This window comes from Danaus plexippus, assembly GCF_018135715.1.
Source record: "Danaus plexippus chromosome 16 unlocalized genomic scaffold, MEX_DaPlex mxdp_23, whole genome shotgun sequence".
NCBI lineage: Eukaryota > Metazoa > Arthropoda > Insecta > Lepidoptera > Nymphalidae > Danaus > Danaus plexippus.
Genome location: NW_026869851.1, coordinates 1,153,052 through 1,173,951, shown reverse-complemented (window position 1 = coordinate 1,173,951; position 20,900 = coordinate 1,153,052). Strand labels below are relative to the sequence as shown.

General features: G+C 30.6%; 4 protein-coding genes across 5 annotated transcripts; 2 read left to right on the top strand and 2 right to left on the bottom strand.

Moving 5' to 3' along the window:
* The first annotated feature begins 172 nt into the window (after window positions 1–172).
* LOC116771795 (ras-related protein Rab-43) lies at window positions 173–2,615 on the top strand. Its single transcript, XM_032663768.2, has 4 exons — window positions 173–467; window positions 532–616; window positions 751–1,007; window positions 1,451–2,615. The coding sequence occupies exons 1-4, from the start codon at window positions 258–260 to the stop codon at window positions 1,550–1,552; spliced, it is 654 nt and encodes a 217-aa protein (XP_032519659.1). The 5' UTR covers window positions 173–257; the 3' UTR covers window positions 1,553–2,615.
* Window positions 2,611–7,874, bottom strand: LOC116771963 (tripartite motif-containing protein 3-like). The gene is made up of 9 exons (XM_061528062.1): window positions 7,674–7,874; window positions 5,685–5,809; window positions 5,259–5,521; window positions 4,901–5,020; window positions 4,417–4,629; window positions 4,084–4,298; window positions 3,517–3,743; window positions 3,287–3,453; window positions 2,611–3,105 (listed from the first exon to the last, which is right to left on the bottom strand). Exons 1-9 carry the CDS (start codon window positions 7,829–7,831, stop codon window positions 2,629–2,631), a joined length of 1,965 nt encoding a protein of 654 aa, XP_061384046.1. The 5' UTR covers window positions 7,832–7,874; the 3' UTR covers window positions 2,611–2,628.
* Window positions 7,875–11,758: 3,884 nt separating this feature from the next.
* On the top strand, window positions 11,759–20,759 carry LOC116772169 (uncharacterized). Of its 2 annotated transcripts, none has more exons than XM_032664251.2 (6): window positions 11,759–12,351; window positions 17,230–17,497; window positions 18,375–18,588; window positions 19,573–19,719; window positions 20,012–20,149; window positions 20,266–20,758. In XM_032664251.2, the coding sequence occupies exons 2-6, from the start codon at window positions 17,236–17,238 to the stop codon at window positions 20,339–20,341; spliced, it is 837 nt and encodes a 278-aa protein (XP_032520142.1). In that variant the 5' UTR covers window positions 11,759–12,351; window positions 17,230–17,235; the 3' UTR covers window positions 20,342–20,758. The 2 variants fall into 2 exon arrangements, with proteins under 2 accessions (XP_032520142.1, XP_061384143.1); XM_061528159.1 differs by lacking the exon at window positions 11,759–12,351 and adding an exon at window positions 14,732–14,901 and having other exon boundaries at window positions 20,266–20,759.
* On the bottom strand, window positions 14,895–17,081 carry LOC116771964 (uncharacterized). Its single transcript, XM_061528158.1, has one exon. It carries the CDS (start codon window positions 17,006–17,008, stop codon window positions 15,032–15,034), a length of 1,977 nt encoding a protein of 658 aa, XP_061384142.1. The 5' UTR covers window positions 17,009–17,081; the 3' UTR covers window positions 14,895–15,031.
* Window positions 20,760–20,900: the final 141 nt, after the last annotated feature.

Below are 20,900 nucleotides of genomic sequence, written 5' to 3'. Positions count from 1 at the left end.
GGGAATAGAAATGTGTCAAAGGCTTGCATTGAAAATATATCTAACTGAAGTTGAAGGTAATTATATCTATAAAAAATATCATTATCTAATTCACGTTTTCACCATAAGTAAAACTGTTTTCAACTTTTAGTAACCTGTGGAAACTTGCAATATAAAAAATTAAATGTCAATGTCATATGTATATTGTTAGAAATGGTTGTCAAGCGAGCAACGTAAACATTAATAATTTTAATCTATTAGTTATTTAACGATTAATCATGAGCAGCCGTAACCCTTACACTTTAATGAGTGTCCCGGATGAACAGTTCGATTATTTATTTAAAATTGTTCTTATTGGGGATTGCGGAACAGGAAAGACATGCATTGTGCAACGCTTGAAATCCGGAAATTTCATCGAAAGACACGGCAATACAATAGGTGTAGACTTTTCAATGAAAACTTTGATTGTAGACGGGAAGAGGGTCAAGGTAAATAATGATAGATAACAATACGATGTTTGCAAAAAGCGCTTACTAACATATAATTTTCTAGCTCCAGATATGGGATACAGCGGGGCAGGAACGCTTTAGAACGATCACGCAAAGCTACTATCGCTCTGCCAATGGTGTAATTATAGGTATGTTGCTGTATTCGCCCACTTTTTTGCATTTTTTATTTCTGAGTCATATCAATTTGATAAACTACAAAAATATGTTTTTTATCATTGGTCTAGTTATTTCAAAGTTACATTAATATTCTTTGTATTTTCAGTTTACGATATAACAAAACGATCAACCTTTCTGTCCATACAAAAATGGATAGAAGAAGTACGGAGGTATACATCATCTAATGTTATCGTATCATTGATTGGTAATAAATGTGATCTAACAGAACAAAGAGAGGTGGAACCCGATGAGCCCAAGTCTTTCTGCCGTTATGTCCCTGAAATAATGTTTGTTATGGAAACATCAGCTAAAGATAACACAAATGTTGAGGACACATTCAGAAATATAGCGACAGAGCTGAAGGTATTTAATTTATGATCCAAACAACGTTAAAGATCAAGAAGAAGAAAGATAAGATTACATAAATCATGCAAAAAATATGTAATAAAAGCTAGAATGTAGTATAAAAATAGAAATATACACTTTGTTCATTGTAACAGTCATAGTTACTTAAGGTTGAGTTTTTATATACTTTATGGTAATAGTCCATATTTCTAAATTAATGGAAAAGCAATATGTTAATAAAATGAAAATTTTTTTCAATACCAGTATTATAATATATAGTATAAAATTAATTGATTTTTTCCATCTTTTGTAGTATAATCTTTTAAATGTATTTTACTTTTAAATTTTATGTAATGCTCTATCAAAAATTATGTCTAAATATTGAACCCTTATTATATAAGGGTAATAAGACATGATTATTTCCAATATTTTATACATATGTTATTTTTATATTTCCACAGAGGCAACATGATAATAGTGAAGGACCTCCGGCGGAGTCAGAATCAGTTGTACTCGGTGAGAGTCATCCTGTAAGTAGATGTCAACCATGTAAATCTTCTTAGGACGACATAGCACCATAGACAATTTTCGCCATTTTCTTTAAAACAGTCTTAATGATCAAATGTTTTAATTATTCTGCCATGGCTATGCTTTTGTAAATAATAACACAAATTCACCATATAATTTGTACCATTGATGGTGCTATATACACTATTAATATATACATACATGTATATTTTTTTTATGATTTGTAATATGTTTGTTACAAATATTGTAAATTATTTTTTTTAGTAATTTTAATTTCTTAGAATTAGAGGCAAAGAGTAATTGTATTGTTTTGTTTCATATTATTCAGGGCAAAATACTTGGAAAATTTAAATTTAACAAGAAACCCGATTCTTTAACTTATAAATTTGATTACGTTTGATTTAAATCGTCTCTTATAGATCTGTATTCAAGACAATATATTTATAGTTGTCTAATAATATGGAATTGCCTAATGTAATCTACAATTTTTTGCATTATTACACAGTCGATATAATGTCACAAATATAATAAGTTGAAAAGTGAGCAATTAACACTACCTCTTTATCTTTATCAGAATTTATTGTAATTTTTACATTTATGCTTCATAAATTTAAGCATAAAAACTTTTTGCTTTCGAGTGATGTCGGTTAAATAAATATTGTAATGAATCAGCGATTTGGAAACTTAATCTGATGGCTTTAAAATGTTTTAGTTTAACTTTTATATTTAGGTATCATTTTTATAAGATCTTCAGTCAGTTTCGATAATTTATACTAGTTTTTAGTATATTTTATATTTGTACCACCAAAATCGAGGACTGATTTATGCCATATTTTTGTTATCTGTAATCATAGATCTTTGGAGCATAGACATTTCTTATGACATTGATGTATTGATAACTTAATTTGTTTAAAAATCATCATTCCACAAAACGAGAACTATTTATGTTGTTAGAAAAATAAAATTTTATATATATGTATATAATAATGATATTGCAGAATCTCACATTAAACAATATTAATATCATTAAATACACTTATAGTAAACTGGTGATAACAAATGGTTTATAATTATTTTTATTAAATTCGTTTCTGTTGATGTTGTGTTTTATTTAGAAGAAGTTGACGTTGTGATTTTTGGTATCGCTGACTATAATGTCTAGCTGTTTGGTGACGTATATTCCTGATATCCATCCAAATTTGCCGGGATCAGCTCCGAGACCTCCGAAAACCCGGACCAATTGTCCGTTCGGTTTGAAGATTTGGACTCGACAGTTGCCTGAATCACCAACTAGTATAAAACCCAGGGGATCGACCGTCAATACTTCTGGCTGTCTGAATTGTCCCTTCCTGTGTCCCAAAGACCCGAACTCTGTGATTTTATTCTTATCCTGTTTGTTATATATTTTCACTCTTCGATTCCCACTGTCCAATACAATCACTCGATCTTTGGTCACTGCTACAGCTGTAGGCGCGTTGAATTCCGTACACAAAGTTTCTTGTTGTGTCCAAACGTTGGCCGTGTTACTAGTTTGCGCTCTCGTGGCCACACCGTATTGATCGACGAATTTACCTTCCGTATCTAATACCTGTTGAATAAGTTTAAAATTTAATGTTTTATAAAGATCAAGCAATTATTTATCTAAAAATAAGTACAGCTAAGTAGTGATAAGGAGAATTTTCAGTACCTAAAAAATCATAGTATTGTTACAACGTAATTGTCAAAAAAGTTATCATAGGCATTAGGTGTAGTAATTTGTATTATTCTACCTGGACCCTATCGTTGCCAGTGTCCACGACATATATCTGATTACTGATGTTATCAGTAGCAATGCCTTCAGGAGATCTCAACATGCCCACACGACTGCCCTTCTGTCCCAACGACCTTAAGTAATCACCGTCCTTAGAGAACACGTGGATGCAGTGTTTCCATTTATCTTAAAACATATAGATTTTATATAATATGAATTATCAGTTAGTCATGATAGAGGAAAACTCACCTGTAACATAAATCTCTCCTAAAGGTTTCATGAAGGCGATGTGTACCGGGCACAGCATTCCTTCACATGATAATCTGGAAACGATCTTGGCCTGGGTCCTTTCGACCACGAGAACACTATGACTGTCCATACCGCATATGTAGAGGTGGTTGTTCCATGGACTGACGCCCACGCCGCAAGGTCGGGAGGTCTTCCGCCATGAGTAATGGGGAATGAAATTTCTGGATCTGGAATTTATATAAACATATGTTAAAGCTAAATAAAATTATGTTTATTTTCAATGCTTACCCAATGTTTCAAATACTTTTGATCAGCCCTGATCACGGACAGACGTGACGAAATCATTCAGTATTTAATTATTAAAAACAAATATAGTGCTGTGATAATCATTAATTCTAAGAATGTCATATATTAATAATATTTTATCTACTTAATTGATAAAAAGCATTTATCGTAAATCGTAATTCTTGAAAAAAAAAACATTCGTTTAGTAGGTATATTTACATCAATTGATAGCACCTTAATCTTTTTTTACTCTTTTTTTTGCTAATCAAAATGTTTATTTACCTATAGTGCAAAATAAGGCTGGCCTCATTTTCCATAGGATTATTCTGTTTAACTGTTTCGGGCAAAGGATCATCTGATTCAGCATCACAAGGCACGGACGAATCCGATTCTATGCTAAAGTTTTCTTTGTCAAATACAAATTTTTCAGCATCCCATTTCGATACTTCGGTTAACAATTGGATTGTGTTTTGATGTAGGTTTATAAATTTGTTAATCTGATTAGAGAAAATAATTTCATGTGTAACAAATATAAATTAATTTTTAAGTATCTATGTATCTATTAAAGCATATTTATTTTTATTAACTATAACATTATTATACTATTAGAAATACCATTTCGACGTCATTATCCTCTTCGCTTGTCATTGTTTGAATAGATGCATCTCTAGCCTCTTCAAGAGACGATTTTAGAGCTAATGCGGATAGATCTCCGGATTTAGTTAATCTGTTGGCTTCTTCTAGTAGATTTACTTTGCTTTCTAAAATTCTGTTAATTTTTTCCTCCGCGGCTATGTTAATTTGTTCAACGATTCGTTCACAGCGATCCTTGAAAGAAAATGTGAAATAGTGTATATCAATAATCACCGCGTGCGAATTATTTCACTTTCATTCGGTATGGCATTGTTTATTATGTTTTTCATACAACCATATGTCACCATTGTTAATAAACTTTTAATTTCACTAATGAGAATATAAAACAATTGGCGGTTTTACTTTTAATGTGCATACGTAGGTATATAATGTATTTTAACTATTGATGTCACTTTCTCAGCAACGTATACCTACCTAATAATAAGTTTTAATTATAATAAATTACCTTATAATGTTCTACTTTGTGTTCGAGTCGACTGGAGGCAGCGTCTAATTCCTTCAAAATTGAACTAATTTGTGACCTCATGTCTTTCAAGTGTTGTGACCAGCAAACGCCGCAAAAGTTCTGAATCATTAAGAAAACGAAAATTATATGGTTTTAATAAAAATCAGCGTCTAATTTTTTTTCACAGTAAGTGTTGCAAGTGCTTCTTTACTGTGGGCTTAAGAATATGTTTAAGATTTCATTGCGAGCGATCATAATTTTGGATATCACTTATATCTAACTATTTCAAAAATTACAATCTGCAAGCCATTGAATAAATGTAGATGTCAAAGCGTTTAATGGGACCTAAAATACTAACCAATTTACAATGTTGACAAGCTGAAACGTCAGAATTATCACACATGGTCCGACATTGAGAGCACCTAACTCCAGCAGCAAACAGATCGACACTTTGTAGATTATATGGAGTCACCGGTGGAGTATGAGTATCAGATTTCTTTTCGACACCAAACATGGTTAATAATGTGTCAATGTAAAGATTAGACGGCAGTTCCTCTACGAAGTTTTGTCTAAGTACTTGTATTCGCGTGCAGCATATAGGACAAGTTATCACCGGTTGATCTTAAAATGGTAAAAAAAATAACAAATACAAGTTCAGGTGTCATGTGTAATATTTATTTGTTTATAAATAGTCTCTGTGCCAGTTTTAATAGTTTAATTCTGAGAAATATGTTTTATCTTTCAAATTAGACACAAATTTATAGAATATTAATAATTTTTTTACCTGCGACATATACTTTGAGACACGCACAACAGAAGGTGTGTTGACAGGGCAACATTTTGGGATTACTCAACATTTCCAAGCACAACGAACATTGCACTAGTTCTCTAATCCCAGCAGCAGACTCTCTAGAGGTTTTAAACAACTGTTATAATATGTAGCTTCTAATTTGTGATTTTTATGGTAATTATTATCAATACATTTCATAAACCCGTAAGCATTAAGTTCAATCATATTTTAATTTCCTTAAATTTATCATATCTTCATTACTATAATGTAATTAAACGTTTTAAAAAGCGTCTGTTTGTTGCATGAATTTTTTTTTTACAAAGTGAAATTGCATTCGAGGTATTATCAGCCAATGAGTTGGATTTTCCCGGGTAACATTTTCACAGAACGTTGGCAGAAAGTAATAATTGCTGGTAAACTATAGTTCCAGCCTCCAAGTGTCTTATTGATAAATAAATGCAATTTGTTTATAAACTGCTGTGAAATCTTCGGTATTCAGTTTGTTGCCCCTAACTCGCATTAATATTATGCGATAACCTGAATATTTTTTCCTTGTTTTAGAATAGACACAATTAATCGTTTTCTCTAAATTCTATCTAAAAGTAGTTTCCTTAGAATTCGATCGTTTTCTTACATATTTTTAATATTTAGTTATAACAGCCCTAAACATTAGGAGAGTATCAAAAAACCAGCCGTTGTTACAAAATCTGAACTTAAGTAAAACTTTAGAAAATTTTTAAATATTCTTGGATAATTCAATAAAAATTATCATAATCCCACCTCCTTTATTACACAGCGATTGTATACAATACAATAACATTAACATATTATTTTTTCATAGCAATATATGGTATAGATGCAAAATGTGTCACAAAATTTTTAAAATTTCCGTCAATATGCCCAACCGTGGACTAGAAAGTAAAACTATAAAAATGTCGCTTTAAAGTTCTGCTCTTATTCTTGAACATCTCTATACAATAACTACATAGCAGATTCCTCCGACTAAAGACATTCACAATAATAAAAATCGAAATCTATTTTGTGTATCAAAGTTTTCAATGAGTATTTGTAGATATAACTGAGGTGTTTTAATTCTTTGATCAATAATTGGGCTTAAACTTTAAGGATATAAAAAATAACGAGAGAATGAAGTAGCTTACTCCAATCTTCACCTGATAAATAGTATGATTAATGCCTAAGATTTTAATCCTGTTTTATTACTTTCTTAACAAGGCCGGAGTTTGTAACCTTCAAGTTCTAACAAGTTCTTGGTAAGCTCTACTGTTTGCGATTATTCATCTAAAATATTCTTCAATTTCTAAGAGAAATAACACGCAATTATTACTAAAGATACTTTAAGACGTAGCATATGTTTTCTCAGATTCTATAGTTATCTTATAAATGATTAAATTCATATTACTTTTTATAGTATTATCAAATATAAAAACAAAGACAAAAAAACCGTGTACAAAGAGCGATCTTATCGCTGAAAAGCAATCTCTGCAGGAAAATTTTATCAAGTAGCTAAGAATTAATTGGGGTTATATTCTACTTATTCAATGATGTTTGATTTAGAATTCTATTCTCAATCATTACATTTATCTATTAAGATATTAAGACAAATATTGTTAGAATTATTATTTCTCTGAGCATTAATATAAATAAGTATTATATTTACTATCAAAATGAGGTGACAAAAGAACTGAACTTTCACAACTATGTTGCTATTTATAGAAAATTATTTGCTACTTATAAAAATAATACCTATATGCTTAGCACCGGTTTGCATGGTCACACTACATACGAAACAATTCCCGTTTCCCATTCAATAACCTAGGTTAATAGTATATGCGAAGATTTATGAATGACAAACAGTTATCGCTCCGTTTTTAGTTTGACTTTGCAAACTTAGGGTAAGTTTACTGCTATTGTTGGAAATTCAATGGAACAAAATATATTTTAGTGTCGTCATAATTTACTCACTTCCTCGGTTTCGTGTCTGTATTACTCATTCTTCTCTGAGTTGGTTTTAACGCTGGCGGACTTGGTTGAGTTGGTGTTACTGGTTCATCTATACTCTTCTGACTGTTGAAACGTTTTAAACTAAAAAACGATGGTTTCTTCTTAACCTTTTCTGCCATTATAGCACCAGCTGCTATTGAATAATACTCTCTGAATGGTATCAATGGAAACTTCTTATCATTTCAACAAGTGTTTATCTTGATCGTGATTAATTAGAAATGATAAGATTGTACCAAATCAAATTTTAAGTATCATAAATACCTATTTATAAGTTTTAGCCAACAACAACATCAAATAAGTCTCTACTGGAAGGAGAGCTTACTTTTTATTAATGTATTTTCTTTCTACATCCCATATGGGTTAAACTAAATTATCACGACGTTTTACTACGGAAAAACCAAGAACCTTTTAACCAGGTTACATGAGTACGATGTATTTATAACAATAATAATTATATAATATCTTCTAAGAAATATGAAGTTCAGTTTAAAAGTAACAGAATTTGCTATAAAATTATAACCGCATTAGGTCTGGTGAAGTCAATAAAATACCATTTATTTCGTATGGGTCCAGAAAAAGGGATTATCTTAATAAATAACCTCAAAATTAAGAATCATATATAATAAATTAATAACGCATAATTGATAGGTGAAACGCTATATTATTTAAATAACAATTATTTACAAGAAATAATAATAATTTATAAATAGTTTTAGGTGAACCAATCAATACCAAACTACTATTTATTAATAATAAAACACAAACCAAATAACTGATAATTTAATTCGTATGCAATGTTACGTTGAAATAAATACTTAAACATAAAATTTTCCTCGTGTCCCAAAATCTTCGAAGGATAGCATTATATTAGCTTTGTGAAAGTACGCATATGTAGGATTTGGGGTTGTCATATTTAAATATACTCACGATGTAATTTACGATATTCCTTATATATCAACTAGTTTTTTAAGACATAAACTATGTGACTATATATTGGAAACATGTTTGAGAATAATAAGTATGATTTATTAAATGCTTTTTTACGATTATTCATTAAAATGTCATCAACCATTCCTCATATATAATATACTGGTAACATCTGCATCATATAAATAAAAAATCAACTATATATATCTATCCTTAACTTCTTTTAAATGTAGTTAACATAATTATATATAAGGGATTTTCAGAACTAACCGCATTATACAAATGTCTATCCACCTGATCAGGTTGTGCAAGATTTTTTATTGTCAATTAAGTCAAACGTTATTAGACACACTGATAATATTACCTTATAGTAAACCTGCCTCTTGTTTAAAAGGAGAAAAGTTACTTTTTATTTAATTCTGTACTAAATATTTCGTATTTTTATCATATACAAATAATTTTCATAATGGCAATTCGATACACAAATAATATAACACTACAAGTTTGAGGTTCGTAATTTTTTAAGTGTGACCATAAACACACTTACGTATTATGCAAGTACGGTAAATAAAATGACTTGTTACGTTACTTATATGGCATAATTAATAAGAATTATTACGAAGATAATATTTGTATTTTTATGCGTAGGGAAATTTTATCCGCTTATCATACGAATTGATTTTATTTTTTTTAAATAACGTTTTGTTATTGGGTTGAGTCGTTTATAACATAATAAAATCAGGATTATTTGAAATATATTTGGTTTATTCTAATTAGTACTTGCGGACAAAAGTATTGTTGTTCCTGTCTTCCACATTAATTATAAATGAAACCAGTTCATCAGTGATTGACCATAAAATAGCTACCGAAAATTCCGTACGAACGTTTCTTACGAAAGCTGTTTTCACTGAAAGTAATGCATGAATAATTTGTAAACATAAGATATAAGAAATGTTTTATAGGTTTTGGGCATTTACGAAAAAATATATCTCATAAACTAACATACATACAATTTTTAATTTCTTATAAAATGTTGCCAAGGTATAAAAAAAATATATACACATCAATAATAAATAATGCACAAACAATACGTTGAACATTCGGTTGGCATATACGATTCGTTTTTTCTTTTAGTTTTCCATATTTACATAGCAACACTGAGAACTTGGATGACGCCAATAAATTAATTTTTAATACACATTCTCAATCTTGTTTTTTAACATAGTATAAGAAAACAAAGGGCAAAGGTGTAATAGGACATAAAATACCTACACAAACACCATTCTGAATAGCAATTTATTTAAAATCTTCAATACCAAGAAATGTATGATAAACTGTGTTGTTACTAACAAAAATTATATTAAAAAAAAAAACGATATGTACATACAGGTACGATACATTATATTTATGTCAATATAAAAACCAAGACATCTTTTGGTCCTATAGATATACTCTCTATAGATTTAACCTTTTAGATAAGAGGTGCCTACAGCTCAGTCCTCGTTTAAATAAGTATATATATATCTATTACCTGTTTGTTACTACAATTGTTTCTTTGTTATGCGACCAAATTTACGTTTTCCCAGATCAGGTCGTTTCATCTCCCAATGATCTTAAGGTACATGATTTGAATTTAAACTATTTTTAAGTATAAACTTAAACTGTTTAATATATAAAGCACGTAAATCATATGTTAATCGGCCATGTTATTTCTTTAATTGATTACTTAGAAAGTCAACATTTTCAATTTAGGACGAAAAGGGAGTCGAAAAATTTTACTTTCAAATTAAGTAATTGTTTAACTTATAATTTTTAATGGGAATTAGTGAAATACTTTTAATATCTGAAAAGTTTAGTTACGATTGACAACAGCAGAAGTATAGTTTGAAGTGACAACGTTTTTAACGGAATTTGTAATGATCAAAAACATACCTACTTCCAAGTCCGTTGTTTTGTTACGTTTGTTTTCAAAAGCTTCGCAATTTTCATATTCTATTGTATGTGGGCTAAACAGTAAATTACCATGAGAATGGCGTAAGATGCATTATTTATACTGATTGTGGGTGCCTGGTTAAGTTTCCGCTTGCATTTGAATTTGAATCGCTAAAGATTGAAAGTTGACATTTGCAGCGCCATCTTCGATGACTAAAGGGGAATAAATAAATTAATTTGCACTTTTTGGCAAACATCGAGAATGTTAAATGTTTTCAATACACATTACGTACCTATTTTAAATTATATATTTACCTGATAATACGAGACTACAATATTCATGATAAATATTTCCTATCACAGATTAATGACATTAAGGTTATATTTCATAATTCAAAAATTTCCTGTTCGAACTATTGTAAAAAATCGTGAGTAGTGTAATCTAGATCTAAGTCTAGATATTTGTTTGCTTATATTATAATAATATCAAAACTATACTAACCATAATAAAACTTGAAATAATAATATTAATAAATATGACTTAATAACCGGCATAATTGCGATTAATGCTATTAAGAGTCCTACCCGTTTACTTTGGAGAAAGAAATTCTTAGATTTATCTAATAAGAAAATATTATATGTGGCTATAATATATAAAGTAACAAATGTATTCTATCAAATATTGGTTACAAATTAAGTTAGGTATGTTTTAAATTTAAAATCACGTAAAGAATAAGAAATAGCTGTAATCCTAAGTAATTGTGCTCTGAAAGGTAGTTACTTTCCTGTGTTTACATAAAATTTACATTTATATATTTTGCGCGTTTAAAGATGGGTATTGCGAGATATTTATGATATGGCACATAAATTGTATGCTAAGTTTTGTCATTATTGAGGATGTTCAATATTTTAATGTCCTGAACGGATTAAGTTACGATTTGAGTTAGGATTTAGGTTTAGAGTTGTTTTTAAAATTTTCTTTTCGAAGTTGAATTTAGCTATAGAAAATTTAAATTGATATAATTTAATATTTTCAAAACCGTTATAATCCGTTGTAAATTTGATAATAAAATTCTATACGCGTGAAGCGACAACATTAAATGTTCACGAAATAAAAAATGTCATATAATTACAAGGTAATAACTGATTCCAATTTATCATTTCCAGTTTCATTAGTCCAAAGCGCGTTTGCAAGACTTGCTAGCAGGAAAGGAGCACCGCTAACCCAGTGGCCAACTCGCGAGGCTTCGATTACTGTGCGCACGGGTTCATTCCATACCGGTAAGCCGACTCAGCGAGACAACTTGTTACAGCCATGATCAATTAACTCCTGGCACGATACGATGAGGACCCCGTCACCCCGGGAACCGCCACTCCATTGTTTCAAGAGGAAAGCGAAGAACGCCCCGTGCATCAGAATTAGCAAAGAGAGTTTTGGCGGCAACTGAATACAAAGTCGTCAATACAACTCTTAAACGTACAGACGATCGCAGGACTCGGGGGACAGCGCGTGTTAATTTTGATATAGATGTCAGGGAAAATCGTTTTGAATTTTTTTTTTTTAAAGGATGTCAAATTTCATAGTATTTGTTATGCATGAGCGTGTGCGATTCAGCGAAATTTTGGCAGCGTAACAACATTGTCAGGTGTATAGTGGAGCTGTTATCTGAACTTACATTTTGTGATGATCGCCCGGCAGGGACGTTTAAGTGATTGAGTGTCCAAGAACAATCACACCCTGTGTACTGTGCCTTTAGTGCTGATACGTGACTCCGATTCGGTAAGTTGTTGAGTTTATCGTACTAACCGGTAAGTTAAGTTAAGTCGAATAAATCGAATAAGAAAATTTATTGCAATTAGTTGGCATTTATCGTTGCCGACTGATAAATATAGCGTGCTAGATAAATTACCAGGTTCAATTTAATTATCATTCTGATTTCATTTATTCTCTACCTACGTTCAGCGACTTTAGTTTTTATATGTCCTCGTTCTTAACGCTTTTTTATTTTTGCAATTGTACGAACAGGTTGATTGTGTCGGTTAAATTATGTGAAACCAGTTTAATACATTAATGCCGCTTGTAAAACCGTCACCTAAATCATATTGTTGAAAATAATACAAGTACGTTTAATCGTTTTACTCTTAAACATAAATTATGACTTAATTGACAGCTGGACCTTTATTTAGGTGTGAGACCGCATGTTAAAAACGATTAAATATATCATAAAACGACATACTCAAATTATTATCATACCTTTTCATGACAGCTTTAAATAGCGGCTATTATACACGCCTGTTATATACGATTGTATATATATATATATATATATTTATTTTGGAGGTAGGTATAGATGCGTGCGGAAGCTAAGGAGAGAAGCTAAAATTATGACCATAGAGTAATAAAACGGACCGCAAGATAAAACAATAACACATTTGGCAGATGAAATTGCGCGATTTGTGTTTGTATGACTTTACAATGCTTCTGTAAATCTAGATTTTCTTCAGGTGACCTAAAACATTGGCTTTATGTATATATATCTATATATACATATATATCTATATATATATATATATATATAGATATAGATATAGAGTTCCCCCTCATTTCTAATATTTCTGTGCAAAAATATTGACCGAATTTGTCTACCTCGTTCTTATAACATACTATTAAAGTGATTATTTTTCAAACTATCTATTACTACTGATAATAATCTATGTAGGTCTTATTTAATGTTATTCGATATTAATTTTTCTTACGTCCAGTTGATAGTCTTTATTTCTGTAAAGTTTAATATCTTGCTAACTGGATTCTATAAAGACTGATTGTAATCGAAAGATACCTTTAAGTGCTATCTCTCGAACCTTAGACATTGCTACATTAATGGCCATATAAAAAAATAATATATATTAATTAACAATAATGACTTTTTATTTGAATTATTTATTAATTGGCAAAAAATGTGATCGGTGAATTAACATTTAAAAAAACTTCAAATGAATTTAAATGAGGTATCTATATGAACAATATTTTATAACTATCAAATTCACGTTTGGTTCCCTTACAGTATAAAAAATAAGTCCCAGCAAATGAAACGTTGATATTCGCAAAATATTAAACGATTCCAGTGCGAATGAAAATATATAGCAAAAAAAAAGAAATAAGTCAAATTAGAAATCCATCAATCACGTAGGTGATTGCATTATTTGGCCGATGTTTTGTTAAAAAAAACAAGATCCGCGAAAGTAATACGCGGAATGCATGCAAAATAATTCGTGATTACACTCCAAAATATATCGATGCTTTATCGATTTTCAATCGGAGCGATAACGCATTCGTAATATGTGTGGCGATGTTAGAATAATAAGTAGGTTTAAACGAGCGCTAGATGTTTTCTATAAAACCGATACAATTTTAATGAATCATTTCTATTAGTTGCCGAAAAATGTTAATCGACTAACAAGTCTTTCTAGATTTTATATTTTATTCGTCGAGTAACACAAATTGAAGTGTGTCAAAGTGTAAACAGTATTTTATTATACATATTTTAAACACGATATGCGACACGTAAATATAAAACAGGGAACGGAACAAGGTCATGTCCGTCAAGAGTATATTATTTTACACGGAAAATCTCATATCCACCACACTGACTCTTGAAATGCACCTACTTTTCTAAAACATAAGTAATTCCGAAAATAGTTAAAACACGTCTACACGCAAGCTGTCAATTGTTTGGAAACAATGCATAAACAATGTAACGGTTGTTCGCTCAGGGATCATTGTCATTAAAATTTAATGATTTCTAATCATAACCGCACTATTTAAGTTAATTTATGGCTTATTGTGTTTCAAACTCGGTTACTGAGTTAATGTCTAATCCTATTAATTGTTACTTCCATAATTTATAACGAATAAAACTAGCCAGTGTACGAAATAATTGACAGATTCTCATTAAGCAACAATTTTTATTTTATTGACGTGTTACATATATCAGAGTAATTTACAGTGATGAAGTAACGTTATTCAACGCTTTATATATTTGAGTTATACCAATGGGTGATAATATCGTCATAAGACGACTATGAGACATGTACCTAACTTTATATTCGATTAAATCTGAGGCGTCATCAAACCACAATTCCATTTAGGGTATATCTCACGACTGTAGCATCTTCGCAGATTTATAATCGATTGTTAAACCGGTCGGTCGATCTGAACTGGATATTATGTACTCGCTGACCCACACGTGAAGTTGGTCAGCAGGTAATCCTTGTCGTCTACAGCAACATTCCTTAAACTTCACTTGTTAATGCAATTTTTATGAGCCAGGTAAGTTAGTTACGACTTTTCACTATATAAAGTATTTCATTTGAACGCAGTGAGTTTGTGTTTAATTATTGTTAACTACGATCGTTTGATGATAATTTTATGTTGTATATTTGATGAAGTCGTTTTTAGGCTATGTTATACATTGATCGGAATCAGAGACGTCACGAAAATATTTCTTTCCATAAATTCGCTTAAATACTTTTGCACAAGGTGCTATGATTTCGTAAAAAATTGGTGGGAAACAACTATAAATAGATTTGTCGCCACTTATAACAATTTTTATTGAGAAATATGATAGTTCATTTAAATCATTTTCTTTAAAATTCTGCAGACATAAGCTCACTTCAAATTTAGTGCAGCATTTTCCAGGGATGAAAGTTACCATTGGTGTAATTTTAAATATCCTCTGCATTTTGGTTGTTGTTTGTATTGTGACAGTAACTGGACATACATTATGGTTGTTGACAATTGTAAAATAATCTCTACAAAAGCCAAACGTTATTGGCGAGTGTGTCATATCCAAAATTTGAGGCGTTATTGTTATGGGAGGAGGAAGAATCTCAGCGAAAACTTTTATAGTTTTGGTGATTACAACTTCATGTGTATGTGAATTTTGAAATTCTAAATCATAATATGCATTATAAAACCCAATGTGGTCTGACTTTGTTAGATATATTTCGAATATTTTCTTACATTTTGGTAGTAATTTTAAATGAGTGTGTTTAAAAACAAATGGCTGAAATGTTAGATCTAGAACGTCTTCCAGCAAGAGTACAACAATATCTAACGGTGTAATTACATTTTCTTCATTTGCCGTGTCGTCAATAGGTGTAACTTTTTGATTTAGTAAGGTTTCATTCTGGAGATCTCTGTCGATATCTTCTTCTCTTAGAACCTGGCTCTCTGAATCTGGACTGACCACTTTAACCGAGTCATTACTATCTTCAAGATCATAAGACATATCTCTCTTTCGTACATACATATCGTATTTACTGTCACCTATGACACAGACGTAACCTAAACCTCTTGGATATCCAAATTTGCGCGACACATGCCATTGATAAGTTGGAGGTATATTGACAGTTTTAATGACAGAAATAGTGCTGTCTCCAACAGTTTTGCTAACAATAGGAACGTGGAATAATATATCTTCTTTCCCTTCGAATAAAACATTAAAACCAACTTTAAAGCACAGCTTCGATTTAATTTCTGTCGCTTCCATAGACTGTTTAAGCTTAAACATCAATTTAAAGACAGACGTCAAACCAGGCCATAATTTTACTGGCGTAGCGGGGGTAATAGTAAAAGCTTTGAAGCAAGAAGGATCCACAATACTTTGGAACCGCAAATGTAAATATTTAGTGCTGCGATTTGTGATAGATAAATTAAGGATTTGCTTTTTATTTTTATTTATATCAAGAGCCACTTCACCAGGACTAACTCGTATATCTTTAATTTGACGCCAGAAAACAATATTATCTTTATCTGAATCCGATTTGATTGTGGTTAAAAAATGTTTACTTCCTATGGGGGATAATGCTGAATACTTTGAACCGATAGAGGAAAGTTTTTTATGTTGATTTGTGCAAACGACGACCGGAAGTTGCGGTGAGCTGATTGATTTCAAATCTGAATCTCTATCTGATTTTGTTACCAGCACGTCCTTTGATTGTATCACTTCCGTGTTTGGATGTGCTGTTGATTTAACGTCACTTTCTTCGTACACATATTCGAGGTCACTTTTTAGTTCCTCATTAAAAATAAAGATGTCTTGGTAACTTGGTGTGACCTCGCGTTTTTTCTTTTTAGAATACAAGAGTTCCCATTTTTTTGCTACCCTTGCCAATCTATTACTAAGTTCGATAGGTTTTAAACATTCTTTTTTGAGGGTCTCTATAATTTCAAATTCCCGTTTTGCAGCTTCTTTAAGTTTATTTCGGTATTGAGTTCGGACTACATACATTATTTCTATTAGTTTCTTCCATTCCGGCAAAGACCTGAAGTCGAATTTATATTGTTTCTCTAGAACTTTAATAAACTCTTCTAAGTCTATGTCGTATTCGCGATCACCTCTGATTCGTAGGTGCTTGCAGTATTTTGTATCCATAACAGCGCTATTTTGCTATGGCTTATGATAGTACGTTATAAAGAAAAATTCAATAAATTTTAAGAGTTGCTCAGCAATAATGAGAACATGTGTTTTACTAAATAAATTTGTCAATTGGGGGATGTCAATTTAATTTTTAAAATTGTATATAACCTCCTTAATGTATTTTTGTTGTGCCGTCCTAATGTATTTTTAATTTTAAAAGTCTATTTTACTTACAGATAACAATGGAGCGAATACCTCGTGTAATACTCAGTATAGCGCTTGCTGCGCTTTTGCCCATAGCGTCTCCCGAGACCCACCAAAGAGTTTCCAAGGAGAACATTCCGCACTCTAGACAGAAGAGGATACTTTGGATAACAAATGATGGTCGCTTGGCTCTACCTCCAGGAACCACAATGGCTATTACACCATCGATATCAATGCCCTTCGTACGGCATCCCCCGAAGGGGTTCCTCTCTAATATGACTGTCAGTTTTCCATTCTCAAGTAAGTCTGAAGGCTAAATTAAACCTTATACAATCATGTTATTGAAACATTCGTGATTATACTGATAGAATTAGTTATATGTTTCATGGCAACGAAAGAAAATAGTGAATTTTTATTTTTTTTCTTAAGATTTAAGCACTTTACAGGTACCGTTATGTATCAACTGGAGTGGAAAAGTCAGTATTATAATATTCAAAGTTCCAGTAGATCTTTAGAAGTCGTAGAAAGTAGTTCGTTTTAACCTAATTAAGTAGTTATCATAAGGTAGATTTATATTGAATTGCGTACGTAGATTTAAGTTGTTAGATGCAAAGAAAAAAAATTAATAGTAATTATTTAGCAGAATATAGATCTTTGTTTACTTTTTGCGTATCAAAAAGTATTTTAAACTATTGAATAATTACTTGTACGTATCTGTAATAATGTATACCGTAGATTACTAAAACATTTTATTGTAGTTCAGGACTTCCAAGTAGTAAATTATAACTAATTTGTAATAGTTTTAAGTTGTGAAGGTGAAAATGTACCTTAATAATTATACAATTATAGCGTAGTGCGAGCTAACGAGTAGTATACATACTTCTGAATTATTATTTGCGAACATTTACGAATTAAATACAACAATATTTATTTGTCAAAAATGTGAAATAAAACTGCCATAAAAGTGATTAAGAACATAATAACAATATTTATGTGTTTAAAATGTGAAATAGTAAGCAATGTTTATAAAAATACATGTTCTACAAGATAAAAAATGTATTTAAATTTAATGCGGTATTTAAAGAGTTTAGAACCTCTTAGCTTGACGTTTTTTTTTATTCCTTCTGTAATATTTTTTGAAAAATTTTGAATGTAATTGTATTATCATAATTTACAGTTGATTTCGACAAGTTAGGTTTGACGGACAATGAGAATCCCTATGGGGATCTGCCTCCTATCTTTGCCAGATCTATGGGTAGAGCTGCAGCATCAGCTATGGCTGAATATGTAGGACAGTACCTAGACAACAGGAGAGGAAAGAGATCTACAAATGAACCAATACCCCCAGAAACAGAGAGAATGGTTCTTGACAAATTTCATGGAGGCGAAAGGTAAAAGAAATATGGTCAAAAAAATAACACGAAAAAACGCTTTATTTTTGTAAGACAGGGAAGTGAAAAAAAATATGGTAAAAATAATACGTAAAAAATAGTTTCCTCTGAATATAAATGTCGAAATTGCTTTGATAATTTCTTTTGCTATAAATTTGAACTATGAAGTAGAAAATACTCAATATTCTTTAAAAAAAATTACGGCGAGGAGTTGAACAGCTCATTTGAAGAGCGAAATATAGCACTACGGTAAAACGGCAAAAAAATAAACTATGTAAAAATACGTTTGACAACCGTTACAAAAACCGTTACGAACATAATTCAAGCGTCCTTGTATAGTGGCATAGTGATATAAAATCCAGCCAGCATGGGACCACACGAATTTTATGTAAGCCTTTAGGACGTGACCGTAAAATCGTCTGTCACTTTCACACAATAAATACACTCACTAATTCAATACACGGCCATGAAACGACAAGAACTATTTAAATTCATTTGTATCATAGTTACGCAATTTCATTGAACAACATAAATGTAATAGACAAACCTTTTTTTTAATATTTTACCTGACTTAAACATAGACATTTCTGAACGGAACAATTTTTTTTATTAATTTACATAAATTCTTCAGTTTCCTTCTAAAAGATTCTATTTTTTTTGATTTGATTATTACATAATAATAATTTTGTAGGTAAATTAATGACTTTTCTGTATATATTAATATTTTTGCATTGAATTTTTTCCGGATATTTAATCTTTTATATTTTTTTCTTTCTTGTACTTCATTTGTAACATGATGGTTTTAAAGGATATACTTATATCCTTTGAAAATAAATTATATTTACAAACTACCAAGAAATTGTTTAATAACACAAAAAAGCTCCGTAATTTATATCTTATTTTATGTTGATTTTTAATTTTAATTACTATGTATATATATATAATAAGACTGTTCTATTAAAATGATTGATAATTAATTCAAAGGGCCCTCATGTATGGCATCGCTGAAGATTTGTTGGCAAATTTTGGACTCGACGGCAAGGAATGTCTCCTGCGAGCTATTTGTGAAGTCCATGCACACCCACTAAGAAACTTTGGCTTTCTTGGCGAAGTTATGAAATTGTTTTTCAGGTATACAACGAGTATTACTCATTATCCACTACATTATAAGTGTTTATTATAAAACAATTATATATAGCTAAATACATTTTTAATATTAATACAGATTTCCTTACGAGATGACTTGTTTATCAGTTTGTTTTTATATACAATTAATCGTCTTTAACTTAGTGAAGTTTTTGGCGACAGTCATACTTATCGATACAAAATTTTATCTTATTGACTTTGAACATTCCTCGATTGATTAAATTCTTATCCACACTACTTGCAATGTAAAAATATAGACAAAATTATATGTGAACAGTCCGAATAAATCTCCGTATGCTGAGATGTTATCTGAATACGTGGAGGCACAACGCGCCGGTGAATCAGGGGGCGAATGCTGGCCCTACTACCGTTTGTGCCCTAAGAGTTTCTTTCAACCCTCAAACAACAAATATTCGTGAGTTGGTTTTTTTTTCACGGTTTCCACATAAATACTGGTATTTTTAATTCCAGGTTTTGTTGAGAGTAAATGACACTTATAATATACATCTTATTAGATATTTGTCATTTCAGAAAAGATGCGGAATCTTTCCACAGACGGCAGGAGCAAGAGAGCAACGATAACAAAATGATGTTCAGAGCGATGTAACAGTTTAGTGGTAGGCTCTCGACTTATACTGGCTGATCTTGTAGCAATTCCCAAAATGTAGTGTTAATTTTCAACCAAAGTTGATGCAAATTTAGTCTATTATACGTATTGATTCATTGGGCAATGTTTGTGATAAGCATTTATATTGAGTTTTATATTTTTGTAATTTTAAGTTACTTTCAGTTATACATAGGTTGATGATTTTTTTTTTAAGATAATTAATATAATTAAACGGTTTTTATTTTTATGCCATATTTATTAAAGTGCCATTGATTAAAGGAGAAATGGATTTTGTTGATTTTACAATGTTGGTATTACTGAATGATATAATTTATTAATAGATCTATAATTTGTTGCATTTCTATTTAATTGTTTAGTCACAGTCCTATTAGATAATAGAATGACGTGGTTTTTTTGTAAATTTATTTAAGATTTAAGAATAAATTATTATTTACCTATTTATTTAGAATTTTTGTGTTTTATTTGTATTGTGTCTTCTCCTCAATCTATCGATATTATATTGAATAGCCATTAAAGATCTAAAAGAATACAACTTTAC

Excerpts from the sequence above, each read along its gene's own strand:
- LOC116771963 (XM_061528062.1), bottom strand. The coding sequence starts at position 7,831 with ATGGCAGAAAAGGTTAAGAAGAAACCATCGTTTTTTAGTTTAAAACGT. Across the intron at positions 5,810-7,673 it reads ACAGACACGAAACCGAGGAA|AGAGTCTGCTGCTGGGATTA; the intron begins GTGAGTAAATTA and ends TAAAACCTCTAG. Across the intron at positions 3,454-3,516 it reads AGGAGAGATTTATGTTACAG|ATAAATGGAAACACTGCATC; the intron begins GTGAGTTTTCCT and ends ATATGTTTTAAG.
- LOC116771964 (XM_061528158.1), bottom strand. The coding sequence starts at position 17,008 with ATGGATACAAAATACTGCAAGCACCTACGAATCAGAGGTGATCGCGAA.
- LOC116772169 (XM_061528159.1), top strand. Across the intron at positions 17,498-18,374 it reads TGTCAGTTTTCCATTCTCAA|TTGATTTCGACAAGTTAGGT; the intron begins GTAAGTCTGAAG and ends CATAATTTACAG. Across the intron at positions 19,720-20,011 it reads GTTATGAAATTGTTTTTCAG|TCCGAATAAATCTCCGTATG; the intron begins GTATACAACGAG and ends ATATGTGAACAG.
- LOC116771795 (XM_032663768.2), top strand. The coding sequence starts at position 258 with ATGAGCAGCCGTAACCCTTACACTTTAATGAGTGTCCCGGATGAACAG. Across the intron at positions 617-750 it reads TGCCAATGGTGTAATTATAG|TTTACGATATAACAAAACGA; the intron begins GTATGTTGCTGT and ends TTGTATTTTCAG. Across the intron at positions 1,008-1,450 it reads ATATAGCGACAGAGCTGAAG|AGGCAACATGATAATAGTGA; the intron begins GTATTTAATTTA and ends ATATTTCCACAG.